The sequence below is a fragment of the Phyllosticta capitalensis genome, assembly GCF_038381095.1.
Source record: "Phyllosticta capitalensis strain CBS 128856 chromosome Unknown BKA78scaffold_1, whole genome shotgun sequence".
NCBI lineage: Eukaryota > Fungi > Ascomycota > Dothideomycetes > Botryosphaeriales > Phyllostictaceae > Phyllosticta > Phyllosticta capitalensis.
In genome coordinates, this window is record NW_027117439.1 from 3,420,453 (window position 1) to 3,438,099 (window position 17,647).

At 52.7% G+C, this 17,647-nt stretch overlaps 9 protein-coding genes across 9 annotated transcripts; 4 read left to right on the forward strand and 5 right to left on the reverse strand.

The window, feature by feature from the left end:
• Positions 1–347: 347 nt before the first annotated feature.
• On the forward strand, positions 348–1,348 carry BKA78DRAFT_21139 (uncharacterized protein). Its single transcript, XM_066883653.1, has 4 exons — positions 348–802; positions 855–931; positions 987–1,032; positions 1,087–1,348. Exons 1-4 carry the CDS (start codon positions 561–563, stop codon positions 1,160–1,162), a joined length of 441 nt encoding a protein of 146 aa, XP_066749900.1. The 5' UTR covers positions 348–560; the 3' UTR covers positions 1,163–1,348.
• Positions 1,349–2,496, forward strand: BKA78DRAFT_21202 (uncharacterized protein). Its single transcript, XM_066883655.1, has 3 exons — positions 1,349–1,461; positions 1,699–2,274; positions 2,435–2,496. The coding sequence occupies exon 2, from the start codon at positions 1,720–1,722 to the stop codon at positions 2,242–2,244; it is 525 nt and encodes a 174-aa protein (XP_066749901.1). The 5' UTR covers positions 1,349–1,461; positions 1,699–1,719; the 3' UTR covers positions 2,245–2,274; positions 2,435–2,496.
• Positions 2,497–5,036: 2,540 nt separating this feature from the next.
• BKA78DRAFT_21217 (uncharacterized protein) lies at positions 5,037–6,234 on the forward strand. The gene is made up of 3 exons (XM_066883656.1): positions 5,037–5,424; positions 5,473–5,535; positions 5,585–6,234. The coding sequence occupies exons 1-3, from the start codon at positions 5,379–5,381 to the stop codon at positions 6,049–6,051; spliced, it is 576 nt and encodes a 191-aa protein (XP_066749902.1). The 5' UTR covers positions 5,037–5,378; the 3' UTR covers positions 6,052–6,234.
• Positions 6,235–6,450: 216 nt separating this feature from the next.
• On the forward strand, positions 6,451–7,165 carry BKA78DRAFT_349157 (uncharacterized protein; the record flags this gene model as incomplete). Its single annotated transcript, XM_066890757.1, has 3 exons — positions 6,451–6,502; positions 6,551–6,613; positions 6,663–7,165. 3 exons carry the CDS (start codon positions 6,451–6,453, stop codon positions 7,163–7,165), a joined length of 618 nt encoding a protein of 205 aa, XP_066749903.1.
• Positions 7,166–8,372: 1,207 nt separating this feature from the next.
• On the reverse strand, positions 8,373–9,982 carry BKA78DRAFT_376474 (uncharacterized protein; the record flags this gene model as incomplete). The annotated part of the gene is made up of 3 exons (XM_066892828.1): positions 8,373–9,204; positions 9,497–9,833; positions 9,883–9,982. The coding sequence occupies 3 exons, from the start codon at positions 9,980–9,982 to the stop codon at positions 8,373–8,375; spliced, it is 1,269 nt and encodes a 422-aa protein (XP_066749904.1).
• A 1,260-nt stretch (positions 9,983–11,242) lies between these two features.
• On the reverse strand, positions 11,243–13,884 carry BKA78DRAFT_340362 (uncharacterized protein). Its single transcript, XM_066890319.1, has 4 exons — positions 13,732–13,884; positions 13,656–13,684; positions 12,978–13,593; positions 11,243–12,904 (listed from the first exon to the last, which is right to left on the reverse strand). The coding sequence occupies exons 1-4, from the start codon at positions 13,774–13,776 to the stop codon at positions 11,600–11,602; spliced, it is 1,995 nt and encodes a 664-aa protein (XP_066749905.1). The 5' UTR covers positions 13,777–13,884; the 3' UTR covers positions 11,243–11,599.
• A 1,045-nt stretch (positions 13,885–14,929) lies between these two features.
• On the reverse strand, positions 14,930–15,367 carry BKA78DRAFT_291807 (uncharacterized protein; the record flags this gene model as incomplete). Its single annotated transcript, XM_066885955.1, has 1 exon — positions 14,930–15,367. One exon carries the CDS (start codon positions 15,365–15,367, stop codon positions 14,930–14,932), a length of 438 nt encoding a protein of 145 aa, XP_066749907.1.
• On the reverse strand, positions 14,930–16,185 carry BKA78DRAFT_359725 (uncharacterized protein). Its single transcript, XM_066892390.1, has one exon. It carries the CDS (start codon positions 16,044–16,046, stop codon positions 15,351–15,353), a length of 696 nt encoding a protein of 231 aa, XP_066749906.1. The 5' UTR covers positions 16,047–16,185; the 3' UTR covers positions 14,930–15,350.
• A 514-nt stretch (positions 16,186–16,699) lies between these two features.
• BKA78DRAFT_21224 (uncharacterized protein) lies at positions 16,700–17,577 on the reverse strand. Its single transcript, XM_066883657.1, has one exon. It carries the CDS (start codon positions 17,517–17,519, stop codon positions 16,887–16,889), a length of 633 nt encoding a protein of 210 aa, XP_066749908.1. The 5' UTR covers positions 17,520–17,577; the 3' UTR covers positions 16,700–16,886.
• Between the last annotated feature and the right edge of the window lie 70 nt (positions 17,578–17,647).

The following is a 17,647-nucleotide window of genomic DNA, read 5'->3' on the forward strand; positions in this document are numbered from 1 at the left end:
ACACTGCACAAGTCGAAGGACCGAATCCAGGCCGCCCAGGCGTACACGACTCCCAAGGACAAGTGCCCGAAATTTGCTATCCAATTTTTGTCCTCCACCGCGTCTGCAAAAAATCTGGCGGCTCTGCGGTTCCAGGCGTTGTTCCGTTTCTCGACTACCCCTGAAGGCTTGAAACTGGAATCACTGCCCCGGCCCCACATGACGGTGATCCTGAGGCTTCGACCCTCTCGATTCGTCCAACGCTCGTTGCACAGTCAAATCAGCGCGCGGTCCGCAACTCCACAATGGCACCACTGTGTATAGATTGAACCCGCCGGATGGCGTTTCACGTCAAGCCACGGCCGGTCGCCTTGGCGGGCGTTTCTGCGCAGGGGCAACAACAATGCTCGAGTAGTTGAGACGTGCTGGAGATGGGTCCATGTTCTGGCCCTTTAGTTCAGATATAAGAACCAAGTGCCGCTAGTTGCAACAAGTTCTCCAGCAACCAGCCAATCCTACAGTCCTTTCCGCAAGTCTATCGATACTACCGCTCCTTCTTGATACCCAATCAATCGATCAAAATGGTCTCTTTCAAGGTCCTCTCCGCCCTCGCCCTCGCCGGCCTCGCCACGGCCACTCTCGACCCTTGCACCAGCAACACCAAGGGCAAGAAGCCCAGCGTCGACCTCAGCTCTGCCGACAAGTCTTCCGACGACATTCAGGCTGCCGAATGCTCCCACAACACTCGTGTCTCGGGTGACCAGACCTTTGCTGTCTTTATCACCGACCACTCCAAGGACTCCAACCACGGTGCCCCCTACGGGTGAGTCAAAACTTGACCCCTTTCTTTAGGAATGCTTCTAATGAATCTCTAGAACCTGCTACGCTTTCACCACTGCTGCTGGCTCCAACTCTTCTATGGTCACAGACGCAGATGCGTGGACATTTTTTTGTAAATTGCTTATGTAATCATCATTTTCTCAGGAAGGATACTAACAATTTTCTAGGGAGCAACCTTGGTTCTTCGAGTGGACAGGGCACGGGATGCATTAAGTAATCGATTTCTATTCCTTATTGACCAATTCAGAGCTAACTGATTTCTTCAAGGGACCCCGAGGACGGAACCTGCGGCTGCGAAGACTCTGACGGCTCCTGGCACAAGGGCAGCAGCAACTGCTCTTAAGCAGCGAGTTGCTGAAGGCCAGACTGAGTCTGGATACCCTGCACTTTCCATGAGAAAGCATCACGACCATTTTAGCATTCATGCATGGCCTGGCGCCGGGACGAGACGCGGATTTCAGGGGGTTCGATTTGGAGACTTTAGAATTACGAAATGAACGAAAAGCTGGTCTTCTGTTTGAGCAATCATCCGTGCTACTGCTGTGCCCAGCGCCAAGAGAGGTCTATGTGTGTGGACGTCGAGGTCAAGAACTTGGAAGACAACATGCTTTGCTTGGTTACCGAATCCGGTTAGCGTGCTGAGTAAGTCGATGCTTATTTTTAAGTCTATTTCGAGTCCTTTTGCGCTTTTGCTTGGCTTCGCACTGAAATGGACGATAACGGACCAGTACAGGTCGTTGAAGTTGGTATGTCGGAGGGGTAGACTCGGTGTGGGAGTTGGAGGGGGAGCCTTGGTGGGTCGAGGGGCACCTGACCGATGTATCGCGACGACAGTTCGTCACTTCATCTTTCCGCTCATGCTGATATTACTGGCGGCAGATTCTAAGGCTTGAATGGACAATGGGCATGTCATTGGATGTGTCTCATCTCACCTTCTCGCTGAACTTCACCACATCGCTTCTCCGTGCGCCAAACAATCGACATCCACGGCCATCATCCACAAGTCAAAAGCCTCCATCTTCCACCCGAGTCCTGTCTCTCCGCTTTGGATTACTTAGAATAGAAGCGCAAACGACAAGAAGAGCACCCACCAATCAAAATACGACTCCGACTCCGACGCAAAGCAACACGGAACCGATTTCCGAGTCATTGCCAGAACACCCAAACTTGTGGAGGCGAAGACAAAGTCAAATTGTGCCCTTGCCGTTTGACGTCATTCCCGTAGCAGACTCCCAGTTGTACAAAGGCTGCGAGAGCAAAAACCGGAAACCGAGAATTTCCGAAGTCGCAAATCGGTTGAAGACATCCGATAATTTTATCAACAATCCTTCAGACATAAGCAATGGACAACTGTTCGAAATACAACAACATAAGAGATTGGTTATAAGGGACAAAACTTTGACTGTGTATCGTGTGCGTCAATGACAGGAGCTGACGGATTGTGTGCAGTGCTAGGTAGGGTTGTGGATTTTCTCATTGTCCGCGTCCTGTTTCTACTTACCTTGTGCACTCTTCTCAAACATCCCCAAAGAGAACAAAGCATCAACACATCGGAAAGTCTCCGTTGGTGATTTTGGTAAAATTGAATAGGAGGTGTGCTAACGGGATTAGACAGGTACCTCAAACGGGCAAAAGAAGAACGACCGGCTTTGTTGTCAAGAGAGAATGCACAGTGCGTATCGAACTGCCACTAGCAAGGGCCAATTCCCACGCGCTTCAAACGTCGCAACTGGTGCGAAAGCTTTGCGCGCCAACTGAGTAAGTAAGTGATGTCAGACGGAAGTCGAGGCGCGCAGTCGTGGAGTTTGAAAAAAGTGACGCAAAAACGAATAGGCTTTGCAATTCAGGCAGATGGACTGCCGAACAAGTCACCCTGTGAGATGTCGACAACGGGGCCGAAGCCGCTCGGGTACCTGGAGATTCGGTTCGGAAGTTGTAACTTACGAGACTGTTTCCGAATTGCAAGAGCATCAGCAACCTTGACTCGGAAGCGAGAAAAAATTCGCCATACGCATCAGAAAGCAAGCGGCCGGACACTGAAGAAAGGGCATAGGGAAAATGAGAAGTTGGACAGATTAAAGCAGCTTAAAAGTCTCCGGTGTAGCAATTGTTCTCAACATCATTGCCAAAAGCTGAATTAGGGGAAGCGCGTAAGGCGCGAAATGATCCTCGCCCAAATGACAGGAACCATAGCCCTATCAGTTTGAGCGCCCACAGTCGTGCGACACATACGATTTCTCATCAAGAATCCATCACTACCGCCAAAAGTTTGTCTCTAGAATCACCATGGTTCTTTCCCATCGTGCAGCGTGCCTCGGCGTCCACTCTCTCTCGCATGCGATACGAAAGCATTATTACGTTGGTCGAGTTCGAGACTGGTAAGTACTGAGTAGGGTGAAATGCAGGATCATGACTGATGCGCTCAGGCAGATTGATGAATTTTACGAGGGAGACTTGCAAGGAACGAATGCGCTGGCCAAGGAGGCGTTGCTGAGCGCCGAACTTGATGAAGATCATCGAAAGCGTGGCTTAATAGGGGCAGGCATCAACTGCTGGAGTGTTGAGGTGCTAGAGAGCGAAACCATGTCCTGACGTCTCAGGCCGCGTTTTGAAACTACTGCGATCAACGGTCGCTCTTCCCGCATCTGGCCGCGAACCAGGAACACCCACGTTTCGATGTGGTTGAAAACCACCGCAGCACCATTACCTCATATGGCTTGCTGGCTGGGAATACCGTGGTTTTGGTGGTGCTGGAAACCACGCAGCGCTGAAGAGAATCTCTGCTCAGTTATAACAGCGCACTCCCGCATCTACTGATGGCGTCAGCAACCAGCTGCTACAGTCCTTTCGTCAGTCTGTCACTTCCGCTCTTTCTTGGAACCCAACACATCAATCAATATGGTGTCTTTCAACGTCATTCTTTCCCTTGCGTTCGCAGGTTTCGCTACGGCCACGCTGCAACCCTGCCAAAGCAACAGCAAGTTCATGGTGCCAGCCGGTGTTGATTTCTCCCAAGCCGTAAAGGTTTCCAGAGACATCCAGGCCGCCGAGTGTGCCCAGAATACTCGTGTTCACGGAAAGCAAACCTTTGCTATCTTTATGGTCGATCCTTCCAAGAACAAAAATCATGGTGCCCCCTACGGATAAGTCTCTCACTTCCCGCCCTTGAGTCGCATCTGACAGTCTTTGAACAAAATGCGGCGCATTTACGAAACCTCCTCCGGGGCAGCAACAACCTAACAACCAAATTTGGTCGTTCTTTTGTACGGCTTTGAACACCCTGAGGCTCTTTACCTTGCTTCATCCGGAAGCCTTTTATCTTTGTCCACCCTAAGATTTTTTACTAACATTAACGCAGGGAGTGGTCAAGGAAAGGAACAAGGTACAGGGGCGGGCTGCATCAGAGTAGGCCATTCTTGACGTCTACGTGATGTCTAGTTGGTATACAACAAGTGCTAACTTTACTAGGATCCTCACGATGGCACCTGTGGTTGTGAGAACTCGGATGGTTCTTGGCAGAAGGGCCAAAGCAACTGCCAGTAAACAAAGAGCAGGAAGCCTTCGGATATTCAAGCGTCGAGCTGTTCCGATGAGCCATCACTCCTTGATCCCTGACATATAGGGGAATGGGGAGGGAAAATGGGGGTTGGAAAAGGAGCACTTCAATTCCAAGTTGCGTTCGCGTAGGCAAAGCGGCCGACGCGAGCATCAATATTTTGGCGAGACGGTTTGGAGCAAGTGTAGGATTACGGAATGGACGAAGAGCTGGCCTTGCTTGTCAGATATCAGTCATTGCTTCCATCATATGCAGACAACATGGGGTATTGCCTTTTTCGGTTAGCGTCTCGGACTCGGCTGGTGCTTAATTTCATGTCCACCAGGTTATTGGTTTGCGAATCATGGGCTTCAGTCTATGCCGCGCGAGACGTGTTTGAACAATTATTGTGGTTGAGTCAGTTGTAGCGTCGCGTCGTGCCATTCTCGCACTTCGTATTTGGTGACAAACTGACTCCCTCCAGCAGACGACGAGTTGTGTGTTTCAAAAGTAGGGAGTACGGACATCCGACCGCATGAGGTTTGAGCTGCTCTGAAGTCCAAGCACGGTATCGCAATCCGGCACCTACCGGTCTAGCCCGCCTTCCTTCCCGCTGCAAGTGGTTGAGAGGTGACCCCTGACACGTGCACATGGCACAACTCTCCCAACTACAACACCAAGCACGCAACCAACAATACTCTTGAATAGCCACCGTCGATTCTTCAGACAAGCCAACTCTTGTCTACACTGACTTCTTAGGCAGCAGGATGAAAGCTTTTCAATAACTTCACGGGTGCACCGGGTTGCGCCATCTGTCTGCCCGGTCGGATCGCTGCTTCCTCACTCGCGGCTACGTGCAGCCAGCCTGCGCACTGTCGGCAAACAAGCCAAAATGCGTCCTCCAACATTTTGAACTCTAAAAGTCCTCATCTGAAGGCTTCATCGCCCATTCCATCCCACTGACGCCTTTTGTCGATCTCATCGACTGTTTTGCTCACTCGTCAGCCCTTCGGACTCTTCCGCCATGCCTATTGATCTCAAGGAGGCCTTGGGTATGATGCATTTGCATCGTATGAGGATAAACCCCAACGTCTCCAGCCACCTGCTAAACCTCTCAGAATGCATTGATGAGCTTTACCACCGCAATCTAGATGTAGCCGCTTTGACTGGCTCATCAAACGGTAAGCCAACCAACCCAAAAACCACGACTTCAGATTCTGACACAATCAGACGCACAGACAGAGACCCCAGCAGACAGCCACGGTCATGACGCACCTTCGCAGTCTCTTCTCGAAGTCACCAGGTTTCCAGACCAAAACGTCACCGTCGTCAAGTACAACACAAAGGCCATCGATGTTTTGAGGCCCGGAGATATTTCACCTTCAAGCTGGCCCTTGCCTTTCCTCGAAATCAAAAGCGTGCACCCCGCCTGGCTTTCTCCAGTGCGCGAAACCATCGACTCAGAACTGCATAAGGGCAAAAACATGCGTGACATCTTGAAGGAAGGCGCCAAGGCGGCAGACATCGTCAACGGATGGATTCAGAAGGAGACAATCCGCGAGAGCGGTATGGCCTGTTCGAGGTGGCATATCTGTTTGGCGTGCGGCGTCTCAAACATGTGCACCTGTTTGATTCCCGAGCCGCGGCTTGGTTGGCGGCGGGTTTGCTACTCTTGCCTTAGGGAGAGTCACGACTGACGTGCTATTCCTGTGAGGCAAAAAGTCGAGAGTCGATGAGCTGTCGACTCAATTTGCTTCAATTTCGCAGCGTTTTTGAATGGGGAAGCATGGGTCTTGTGGAGTTTGATGGACGGAGGAGCAATTTTCTGCCGATTTTTCGGTGACTTTAGCTTGGTCTTATAATGCTCAGTGGATGGAAACACATTGTTGCCGTGTTCTTCGGCAGTCACTGTTTGCAGTGGCATGGAAACCTGACCATAAGATATGTGATTCACTCGCAATCAAGACTGCATCTATCTTTGTTCCCACTCCATGATCTTTTTGACCTCCTCACCACTACCGAGAAGATTCGTCGTCCGCACCACACACAGGATTTTCTCTCGCTTGCTTCCTTATCTCCTCGCTGCACCTTCCACCATGACTGCCGATTCCGTCGCACGCTCAACTGGCAACTTGCAGCAAGGCGACGGTATGAATATGACCTCTCAACTATTCTGACATTTGCTCATCATCGCAGAAGATCACGCTCCCAACAACATGCCCGAGCAGACATCAATCAGTGTGAGTGGTATGTCTGCTGGTAAGCCAATGAGCCAAACTTCAAACTTACTGCCACTGACAGAAATCAGACAGCCATGATCTCGTCACCTCCGCCTCCTCTGCGCCTGCCGCTGATGACGGTGACGCTGACGATGAGCCTGGTGAATCCTCCGCGCCTCTACTCCAAATCAGTAGGAAGCCACATATCAACAAGACAGTCGCGACCTTCAATGCCGAGAAGATGCGCATTCTGATGGCCATGCAGCCTGGTCAGCGCTGCGGCTGGGAAAATTTCCGCATTGTCATCAACAGCGCGGACCCTGCCTGGTTCTGTCCCGTCAGCGACGCGGTTTACAAGGCATTCCGCCAGGGCAGACCAATCAAGTACGTCATCAGGTGTGGCGCCCAGGCGGCGGACAACGTCAACATCAAGATCCGGGATGGCGAGTCTCCGGCTGTGGAGTGTGGTTGTGGCGACGGCGAGTCGGCTTCCAACTTGCACAGCTGCTCGCTTTGCAATGCCCAGATCCTCTGCGGCTCCATGATTGTCAGAGACGGCCGTGGGAACCGGGTCTGCAAGTCTTGCCGCTGAGGCTGAGTGCGGCCAAACTCAGCGTCGCACCTTTGACAATGTCTGTCGGAAAGCATTCCTGGATGGACTGAACTTTTTGGGGGTCTTCTCATCGACATTGAAACGGGGCGGTATGGAGGTGAACGGTGCTTGGTTCTAGACAATGGTTGTTGGGACTTTTCTTTCTTGGTGTTTATCGCTTCTATGTCGCAAGTCCGGCTAGGTTCAAATGGAAAGCTGAGCCGTGAGCTCAGTTTACTGCTGAAAATTTGTTCACACCAAGTTCATCATGATTACGTTGATGCCTCAATTTCAATTTTTGACAACTCCACCACAAGGTCATAAAAGAAATTCCATCTACGGAGCTTTGCGCTCGAATGCTCCCGGTATTTTTGTTCATAGACTGAGTTGTATGGCGAGGAAGTCAAGCTACATGTGTACAAGGAGTGATTAACAGGATGCTACAGTTGCGCACGAGCAGTAGCTGCATTATGTTCAGAGTGGCCAGCAACTCAATGATAACGCAATTATTGCACTAATTGCATTGCGCAACGCAACGCAATACAATCAATGGCCTATCTCTTGTTTATTCAATGCGATCAATATCATAGGCCATTTTGCATTGCGTTGCGTTGCATAAGGAAGCACAAAGAGAGTATAAGGGAGTGTAAGCAGGGCTCTGCTGCAGACCTTTCCCAAATTGGAAATTTGGCTAATTTAGGTGGAGTAAGGGGGGGTTCTGCCGGGCGGTGTGCGTGTTGTTATGCAATCAATAAAGGCAATGCAATGCAATGGGAGTCTCTTATTGGTCAATACAATATGGCTTCTTTCATTGCGCTGTGCAATCCATGCAATGCGGACCGTATATTGCGTTGCATTGCATTGCTGGCCACTCTGATTATGTAGTACTAATAAGACTCATAAATAACTAGCATAGGCGTAGGTGTCCGTGTAGGCGTAGTCAATGGTAGACAATGACTACTACGTTGGGCAGTTAGTGACAACTTGCAGTCAATCTATGTCCTCAAGCAAAGGGGGTGTCAAAGGTTGAAAATGAAGTGTCAGAAATCTGCCGTCCATTTCGAAAGCCGCTACCCTACTTCCCATATCTCTAGTACTTCAATGCGGCAGAAAATTAATCGCACAATCCGCCTGTCTTCCTGTAACCCTCACAGCCTTCGCACCCTTTCCCCTGCGGTTGAAATGACCAAAGCCGATTGTCGTCTGATTACTGAGAGTCATCAGAATCATCAGAATCACCAGAATCTGAAAATGCAGACGTGTTGTTCTTGTGTTCTGGATGCCGACAGGAATAGCATGTACGATGACCAGTGCTGTTGTCGACAGATAGGGCAGTGCACAGAGTCTGAATGAAGCACATCGAGCAGCTGTGCAAAGTGTAGCCCGCCTGAGCTTCTGAGCAGCAACAGGTTTTCCAAGGATGCTTGCCTTCGCGGATGCGTTGATTCACAACCTGTGTTGCTCTTCTTCCAGCCTCCATGATCTCCGGCATGCTTCTTGCCTCCCGAAAGGTGTTCCATATGGTGTCAACGACTGTACACACCCACTCTGGGGTAGAACTGATGATCAGGAGGACCACTGGTGGCTCGGCCTGACAGTACGAGAACGGAGGATACCAACCCGTCGTGGTTTGAATGCGTGTCAGGCCGCTGACAATTTTCGAATTGAATTTGATCGCTGAAACATCTTTTTCGCTATCCCTCTGAACACCAAGCAGGAATGGCCATTCTCTTCTTCTGTGCCTCTTGAAAGGAAGAGTAAGCTGCTCAAGAAACGCGTGAATAGCCGGGAGACTGTCGAAAAACTTGTCGTGCATGACCGCAGCGGCGTAGTGGCAGATATCTATGGCTCGGCGATGTCGATAGTATTGCTCAAGCGTCAGCTCCAGGTATATGAGCTCTTCAATGGTTGCTTCGAGGTCTTGGAATCGCACGTGGGTGTCGAGCTTTGGCACACGCGCGTGTAGATCCAGATCCCTTGCCACAATGCGGATTTCAAATCCTATAACACCATTCCTCGTTTGGAGATCGAGTCGCGCACTATGTGTCCTGTTAGCTGAATGTGTACCATTGAATAGTATGAGGTGGAGAGCACTCGTACAGCCAAAGCTCGCCGGCTGCTCTGTCATGCCAGCTGACTTCCGGCAGGATGAACAGCCTTGGCTGCGGAACTGCAAAGTCGATAGCTAGTCGTAGCATGTCAAACTCATGTCTCGTAATCGCGTACTCAGTCTCTGTGATTGGAGTAGGCCATCTCTGCACGAGTTGACAGAGTGAACTCGCGATGCAACTGGCTTCGTCAAAGCTGAACCTCGCCTTCACCAGATTCTACTTCAGCTCGCGTTTTTCGCCGGGTGGACTTTGATTCGAAATGTTGTTGACGATGATCTTCCAGGTATCCAGATCGATTGAGCAGCCAAAGGCTTCCTTATGCCAATATTGCTTGAGATGGCGCCTGACCTGCGTCACGACAAAGTCCCGTCCTCCCCTCGGAGGCATCTCGAGATATTCCAGAAAAAGTGAGGGAGAGTGCTCTTCAAGCTCAGTGCCATCGATAAGCACGGATTCTGGACCTGTTTCGCCTGTGGAATGAGTGTCCTCATGTGCGCTAGACGGGCCCGTCGTCCGGAAAAAGTTCGTGATGGCCGGCTGGCCACGACTGCGGCTCCCTATGATCGTTAGCAGAAGTAGTGAGGCTTCAAGCGATGTGTCTGTTACCGTCACCTGGTGGCAGGTCGCCAGCTTCACTTTCAGCAGAGTCATTGTCCGAGTCTTCAGCGATATCCTCAGACCGCTCTTCAGCCCACAATATAGCCATGGTGAGTTTGAGCGTCGAAGAAAGAGGCAAAGACGAGCGAAAAGAGCGTGCGCACTGGGAAGGTCGAGCTGAAGAGGTAGGTCTAGGTCGAGGTGAAGAGGCAGGCTTTGGTCGAGTTGTAGAGGTTTGGCGCGCGGCTCAGCTTGAGGTTTTGAGAGGTTTGTGCAGAAAGGTGCGCGTTTAGGCGAGCGAGGATGTCGCACTTGAGGAGGCAGCAGCGGATTCGCAAAAGTAGAAGGAGCAAGTCGGCAGTCGAAGAAGGAGCGAACTGGTCGGGTGAGTACATGAGAAGATGCGCCCGCAGCCTGACCCCAAGAACGAGCAGGAGTGTCAGAAGCTCCTTCACCTCAGGTTGGAAGCTGATTTGCCGTCTAGTCCTGGACGTCCCGTTGAGATGCCTTGCCACCGTGTGCTGTCCGTTGTCAACCCATCCTTCATATCGAGCAAGTCAACTCGACCTTTTGAAGCATCAGCGGCGCTACATGCTGCTTGGGTGCTACCAGATCTAGTAGATAGCCCAAAGCCCCTGAAATAAGGGCATTGGCGACATTCCTGGAGAACTGTTAACCTCTGTTGACCATTTTTAGGTCGCGCTTCAATGATCCTACCTCTCCTAGCTCCTTTTCCGTCTACTTACCGGTTTATTAAGTACTTCTCCCTGAATAGTGATAGCCAATAACCGGTCTCTATTCACTGTACTTTCTTTAGGTATCATTGTACAGCGTGGTAAGCAATGCAACACAATAAGGGCTCTTGTTGCGTTTTGCTCAGTCCAATAAGGAGTGCCAATTGCGTTGCGCAACAGAACCTCCTAATTGCGCTGCTGTCCCTATCAGGAGGCAAGGGGGGCGTTAAAACCAGCTTTCAAGGTGTAGCATTAAAGAATAAGCGTCAAGTACGCATTAGACGCGTACTTAAATAAGTATATATGAAATAAGTTAGTGTGATCTCGCATCTTTGGGAGGCCTATAGCTCAGAAGCAAGCGAGATCTCTAGCACTCTTCTCTATAAAACCTAATGCGTCAGATATAAGTACCTGTAGGCCACAAAGGCAATGAGAGCAATCAGTAAAACCACTCATATGGGTTGACGTGGCTCTCGCTTTAGTATCAACCGCATTGAGAAACGCAACGCAGCGCAAAGTAGAAGAACAATAGAAGCAATCGTATGGAGTTGCCTACCACAGTTGCATTGTGCTGATAACGGGGCTAGACTCCAACACCTAAACTCAAGCACAAGAGCCAGCATCTCGACTCACCTCGCAATCTACACTCATGTATTGATTTTCTACCTTTCTTGAAGCTAGCGTCAAACGTCGTGTGTCATCAAGAGTACACAAGAGAAACGAAAACACGCCCTGGTCGAAAACGACAAACCCTCCACACGCCAGTAAAACAAGGGGAAATTGTGAAAAACGACAACGCCGTGAAAACAAATCATACACCCTAGCGAGGCGGGTATCCAGGAAGAAAGCAAAGAGATGTGAAAAGACAACCAAACCATCAATCGACAGCAACCACCTCAATCTCAGTCTCCCCATCTCCACAAAATCTTGAGCAAGAAGAGCACAACCACCCGTCTCCTCTCCCCTCCCACCGTCTCAACCAACTCACCTACCTATTCATCCCCTCCTCCCCCTCCAGCCCTCACAACCAGTCTCTCGCGACTACTACTCATCTCATCACACCCCCCCTCGTCATCATCATCCCCCACCTCCGTCACCAACACCGCCGGCACATTCGGCTTCACGCCCCTAACCCCTCCTCCTCCACCTCCTCCCACACCCCCATACCCCCCTCCATACGCAAAGGCGCCAAACCCACCAATCTTCGGCGCCCCCGTACTGCCATTGAGCACGGCGTGCTTGGAGCGCGGCCGCGGGCTCAGCCGCCGCGGCCCCAGCGTCACGGGCGCCGTGCGCGGACGGTCCTCGACGGCCGTCTGCACGCTGACGGCGCTGTCGTCGCTTTCGCTGCCGACGCCATTCGCGGCGCCGGGGTCCAGCGCGCCGTCGCTCTCGCTGCCGCCCGCGTCTTTGTCTTTGTCGCCGCGGCTGGCCGGGCGCGATGTCGGCACTGACTGCGCGGATACTGGTTCGCTGGCGGCAGACGGCGTGTTGGAGCTGCGTTGGCTGAGCGGGCTCATGGGGAATTTGAAGGCGGTGGGGGAGCGTCGGTAGTGCGCGACGCCGAACTGCGAGGACGATTTGGAGGCGTGGTTGTCGTTTTTGCCGGTGCCGCTGTTGCTGTTGTTGCTGCTGCATTTGTTGGAACTAGCGTTGGCGAGGCGGAGGTGGTAGTGCGAGAGCGCAGGCGGGTCGGCGGTGTTTGTGGGCGTGCCGTCCTCGACGTCTCGGTAGTGTGGAGGGAGTGGTGACGGGGCGCCGTTGATGAAGAGCTCGCGGTCCGAGTCGTAGCCGTCGCCGCCGCGGTCGTGGTGGAGGGAGCTGGCTTCTGAGTCGGAGGAGGCGCCGTCGCGGTAGAGAGACGAATTCTCCAAATCGCCGAGTTCCGGGCCAGGCGAGTTTGCGTATCCCGCGTCGGGCGTGGCAGCGTGGTAGGGGATATTCAAGGCCGAGGGACGGTTGCGTTCGCGCTTGGGGATGTTGCGCGAGGGCGATTTGGCGAGGAAGTGCTGATTGTAGGGGGTGGGAGTGTTGTTGGGAGAAATCGTTTCGTTTCCAGCATGGTGGCTAGCGTTGTTTGTGCCGATGTTCTGTGATTGCGGGAACGAAGTTATATTGGAAGTCATCGATGCGTCTGTTGGCGGAGGGGGAGGGGGCGAAACATGCGGAGCCGTTGTGAGCGCACGAGGTAGGAAAGGCGTCGCTTGCTGTGTTGCTCGCGGCGGCGGCGCCGGAGGGGGCGTGCGATGCGTAGAGAGCCAGGACGGACGATGGCGAGGAGTGAAAAGGACGAGCATCTGTAATCGTGAAGTCAACATTTCAAGTTCCTCGTCCAGGGGGGAAACTCGAGGGGTTCAGGGGTCAACATACCTTCCACAACCACACGCCAGTAGTGATGCCAATGACTAAACCAGCCGTCCTCCTCTCCTCATCCTCCCACACCCCATAGCAGCTCGTCTCCCTGCCGTACATCTGTCTGCACCGTGACCGCTCCGTGACGCCGCCCGAATGTCTTGCGAACGGCCACGCCATGTCGTACACACTGTGCAACCCACAACACTCCCACGCGTCTTGGATTAGCTGAATTTCACCACCTCGTCCCGCCCGAAACAAGTCTTTCCACGCGTTGTCCAGCGCGCAGGTCAGCCCGCGGTTCTGCGTCACGTAGGGTGAAGCGAGAGAGGCGAGGGCCGTGAGGAAAATGGTCATGCCCAGTGCCGACAATTGCGTCCTCAGGTAATGCCGCGGAAGTAGCTGAACAAGAGCTCGTGGAGTCATACCGCCGCCGCCCCCGCCGCGCTCGGCCCCAGGAAAGGTGCCATACGACGATGAAGGCGAGATTGTCAAAGCGGTACTGCGTGATGACGGCCGGATGCGTGTGAGCCGGTCAACAGCGAGGCCGACCACGGCAGGCGTGATGATGAGCAAGCCAGATATGAGGGACGGGAGAGGCAGGGAGTAGCGCTGGACAGAGGTGTGGGCCCAACTGTTTTGCAGGTTAGCATTGGCCGAAGAAGTTGATGATGTACTACTAGCCGGTGTACTTACCACGCGAGTGCCGTGAGAACGAGAAGATACTAAGGATTGTCAGCTCATAACTTCTTTGCTTGATCGGACTACCTACAATGACGCTGAGCGCCGTCACAATCTGCCGCTTACTATACGCCATGTTGAAGGGGCGTTGGCTCTGTCTGCCAAAGCAACCTTACTCACACAGAAGCCAAGTGGGGGACCTAGCAGTTATAGCAGGGCGCTAACATATGATAACGCACAGGGCACAATCGCCGTTCAATTCGTCGACTGAGCCAATATGAAAATAGTCATGCAGGGCTGGGAGTGGCTTGGAACAGGATGAGGTGCAGACGATATATCAAGGGGGGCAGCCGGTGGCAGCGGAAGGGAAACTCTATCGAAGCACGCAGAGCATAAACATGGCCAGTAGTCGCGCCGACTTTGTTTGGAAACGCGGCGGATGGGCGCGCAAGGCAATTATGGAGAAGAGTGGTCTCAAGGTTCGGACAGCCTCAATGCACTTTTTGTCAAAGATCGAAGATGTCGTGCGGAGAAGCTGGCACGCGTTGTTGCTTGTTGATAACGATGCTGACGCCATACAATGATCGACCTACGGATACTGATTCAGTCGTCGACGGAATGCGGTGGAGCAGTGATGGGCTGGTCGAGGAAAAGCGTGTGGACGATGGGTGGGCGGTGGTGTGAAGACGATCGGCCATCCCAGTTCGTGGAATTAAGGGTCCTCGACAGGGCCTTAGTTGCCGGCGCGGCGGAGGAATTGGCCAGTGAAAGTGGGCGCCAGTCAGCCTAGCTGAGTCGATTATAAGAGATTGGCGTTTTGGTTAGTCGGAAGGCGCGTTTCAAGCAGGGTTTGCTCATGGACGGGGATCGTGCTGTTTAGACTTTTTGGTCGACCTGACCCAGAACATCATCAAAGTCGGTGTGGAGAGAAAGACAGGGTTCCACTTGAAGTATTCCAAGATGCTGAGCTGTGTCGAGAATTGGTGTTGAAGAACAACATGGATAGATTTGTACCTTCGTGTAGGATGCAACGACCAACGAAGAACTGGCCTTGGCCCCGCGGAAATTCCGAGGTCTTAATCCTCTACACCTCTCTATCGCAACTAACGACTGCCCCGTGGCGAGTATCCCAGGTCATGACGGAAGAGACGCACGTTAAGCGCGTCGCATGGCAGCGAGCGTCTCATGCCCTGCTCTCAGCTCCTGCCAACTCGTGCAGACCTCAATCTAGCCTTGCACATCGCCCCGATGCGGAATTGTAAACCCCACCATCTCTTTTCTCATCCCCTCTAAAAGTCCGTAACCCTGCCGTTGAAACTCCAGTCGCTCTGAGAACCCCACCGGAGCGGCTCGTTCTTGGGTCCGCCCACCTCTCCCGTCTTTGGATTTACGTCACCCTCAAACTCGGGCTGAGCACCTCTCCGGACGTCGGGGTGCAGTTCTTCGCCCTCGCCCTCGGCGCTGATTTCGAACTTGTCTTGGCCTTCTGTCTGTTCGGCGGCTGCGGAGGATGATTGAGGAGACTGGTTGACGACTGGCCGCGGCGTGCTGAAGGCACCGGTTGAGCGCCGTTGAAGCTCTTCAAAGATTTCTTGCTCTTCCTTGGGCAACCGTTGCGGGCCGGGCGCGCTGCCGAATGGCGAAGTTGTTGATGATGAGGCGCGCGGGCGAAGACTGGTCGAAAGGTAGCGGCGGGTGAAGAGCTGGGGTCTAATTATGGCGCGCATGGTGTAGGTTGAGGCCTGCGAGAGGACGATTGAGAGGTTGCTCGAACGATGATACGGTTTGAGGACGTGAAGTGTGAAATCGATGCAGATTGTATTTCTTTTGGAGAGCGAGATCGGTGGCGTAGAGTCGAGAATCAATGACCGTCATTCCGCTTGCCACAAGCTGCGAGAAGGGTCCAACGCACAGACCAGTCGCCGGTTCCGGAGAATCGGTTTCTCCCGTCCTTCGGAAACCATCCGGAGCCGACAAGTTGCCGACTGGGTGCTCGCGGCAATTTGGTGAGTGATGATCGACATGGTGTTGAGCGCTGCTACAATTCGAAATCTGGTCAGGCAGACATGGAAAATACTCTACCTGTAGCAAAAATTGCGTTTGAAATGAATCATCTACCCACGAGCTAGTCCAGGTACTGTTTGGCCAACATGCGAACTGCAGTAGGTGGAAGAGAGAACTGAGATGAGATGTGACCAAGCGCAAGACCGACTGTTGAAGTCTCGACTCTGAAGAAGCTTCGAAATGGTCACGTTGGCATACGAGTCGAAACTTCATTCTAATTCTTTCAAAGTACTTCTGCCGGCGAATCGAGAGCTTGGATGATTCCTCTTGACAGTTTGGCAGAGTCTGCTTACCTACAGTACTCATTGATTGCAAAAAAAAAAGTCCTATTGAAAAATGCATTGCGAACCTCGATTGTCAAGCCTGTCGAAGGCCCACGCATGTCAAACAGGCAACAACTTCTGCATCACTGGGACAGGCCGGTCAACATGGCAGCTGTCCCAAGTTGCAATGACGAATCGCATTGCGAGGGCACACCGCCAACGAGCCCACCACAACCACGAGCCGTTCCCGCAAACTCAAATCATTTCGAGCATTCTCGAACACGTTCGCATGGTCGGAGTCGGCTCCGTCTGGGAAAGCATTCGCAGGGAGCCTAGGAATGAGGCCAACGGCAGCACATGGACACTGGCAAACCACTGGGCAAGGCTTGGACTGGAAGGTTGACTCCTGAGGGCGCATCTCCCGTGATAGTGGTGCGGGATGCCGGGTGTCGCCGTTTCAGAGACCAAGGGCCAACCCGAGGAATTCCAGAGGAATGGGTCGAGTGCCGAAGACTTGACGCCAGTCGGTACGCAAGAGGAAGCTGGAAGCGCGGTCACAGTCGGAGCTGCACGTATGCAGGAGACGTTGCAGAACCGGCAATCTGGACGCAACAGGCCGTTGTGCGACTGTGGATTGCCTGGCGACGGCGGAGAAGAAGTGAAGTGATAAATCCGCCAAAAAAATGAACGAGGGCAAGGCAGGAGTCGTTGTTTGGTACTCTTACGAATAGCTACCTGACCGCCAGTGTGGAATGACGTGGGCGTCAGGGAAACCAGGGCCAAGGGACTGGGGAGGGCTGGCTGCAGGGGTGCGAACACCTCGCACCCTCACGTTGCAGCAACGCGCTGCTGCTGTCGATGCAAAATATGCACTCGGATTGCAAATGTCCATTTGCTGCCTTGCTGGCCAACTTTATTTTCATGGATGGTCATTATGATCGAAAACTGATGCTGCGGGAGCAGTCTGATCCCTGCTGGCATTCTTACATGAAGTCTTCGTATCCAACGGACGAGATGCAGAAGTGATTCGACTGGTCCAGGTCCAAAGTCTATGACGACGTTCGGTCACCCCGTACGCTTTTTGTTGTTGGTGGTTAGCTTGAAAGCGCAAAAAAGAAGGGGACAACCAATGAGAAAAAAGAAAAAAGGGCGGAACAAAAAGACGACAAGGTTGACCTGGGAATCGGTCATCGGCATACTGAGGACGACGGGACGAGGTCGGGCTTGGCGAGTGGTATGATTTATTTTTCCTGTGAGGTGTTTTGGGGGTGCAGTGGTTGCTGCAGCAGGCAGGAGATGGTGGTGCAGAGAACCAAAAGGGAAGAAGAGATTGAGGCTCTCGAGATTTGATCGGAGATGGGGATAGATTGAATGCATGACAGCAATTCCGAGGTGCAGGAGTGCTGCAGTGGAAAGGGAGAAGAACCAAAAGAAGAGCGGGCTGCCGGCGGCGCGGGGCACGGGCGGCGGGGACTTCGGGACTCGGCGAAAGGCTTATGATCAAGTACATACATGGTAATCCAACGGCGACCGGCAGCCTGGGGTGGTACATTTTGATAAATGACGACGGGCGACATGAGAATGCGACGAGGCTTGATGCAAAAGATCGGGAGAAGTGAATGCTGGGGTGGTGTATGGATACAGTGTGCGACTGGAGGTGAGAGGTCATGACGACCCTTG

Excerpts from the sequence above, each read along its gene's own strand:
- BKA78DRAFT_21139 (XM_066883653.1), top strand. The coding sequence starts at position 561 with ATGGTCTCTTTCAAGGTCCTCTCCGCCCTCGCCCTCGCCGGCCTCGCC. Across the intron at positions 803-854 it reads AACCACGGTGCCCCCTACGG|AACCTGCTACGCTTTCACCA; the intron begins GTGAGTCAAAAC and ends ATGAATCTCTAG. Across the intron at positions 932-986 it reads AGATGCGTGGACATTTTTTT|GGAGCAACCTTGGTTCTTCG; the intron begins GTAAATTGCTTA and ends ACAATTTTCTAG.
- BKA78DRAFT_21202 (XM_066883655.1), top strand. The coding sequence starts at position 1,720 with ATGGGCATGTCATTGGATGTGTCTCATCTCACCTTCTCGCTGAACTTC.
- BKA78DRAFT_21217 (XM_066883656.1), top strand. The coding sequence starts at position 5,379 with ATGCCTATTGATCTCAAGGAGGCCTTGGGTATGATGCATTTGCATC. Across the intron at positions 5,425-5,472 it reads GGGTATGATGCATTTGCATC|AATGCATTGATGAGCTTTAC; the intron begins GTATGAGGATAA and ends TAAACCTCTCAG. Across the intron at positions 5,536-5,584 it reads TTTGACTGGCTCATCAAACG|ACGCACAGACAGAGACCCCA; the intron begins GTAAGCCAACCA and ends TGACACAATCAG.
- BKA78DRAFT_340362 (XM_066890319.1), bottom strand. The coding sequence starts at position 13,776 with ATGGCGTATAGTAAGCGGCAGATTGTGACGGCGCTCAGCGTCATT. Across the intron at positions 13,594-13,655 it reads GTTCTCACGGCACTCGCGTG|TTGGGCCCACACCTCTGTCC; the intron begins GTAAGTACACCG and ends CCTGCAAAACAG. Across the intron at positions 12,905-12,977 it reads CTGGCGTGTGGTTGTGGAAG|ATGCTCGTCCTTTTCACTCC; the intron begins GTATGTTGACCC and ends TCACGATTACAG.
- BKA78DRAFT_359725 (XM_066892390.1), bottom strand. The coding sequence starts at position 16,046 with ATGCATTTTTCAATAGGACTTTTTTTTTTGCAATCAATGAGTACTGTA.
- BKA78DRAFT_21224 (XM_066883657.1), bottom strand. The coding sequence starts at position 17,519 with ATGTACCACCCCAGGCTGCCGGTCGCCGTTGGATTACCATGTATGTAC.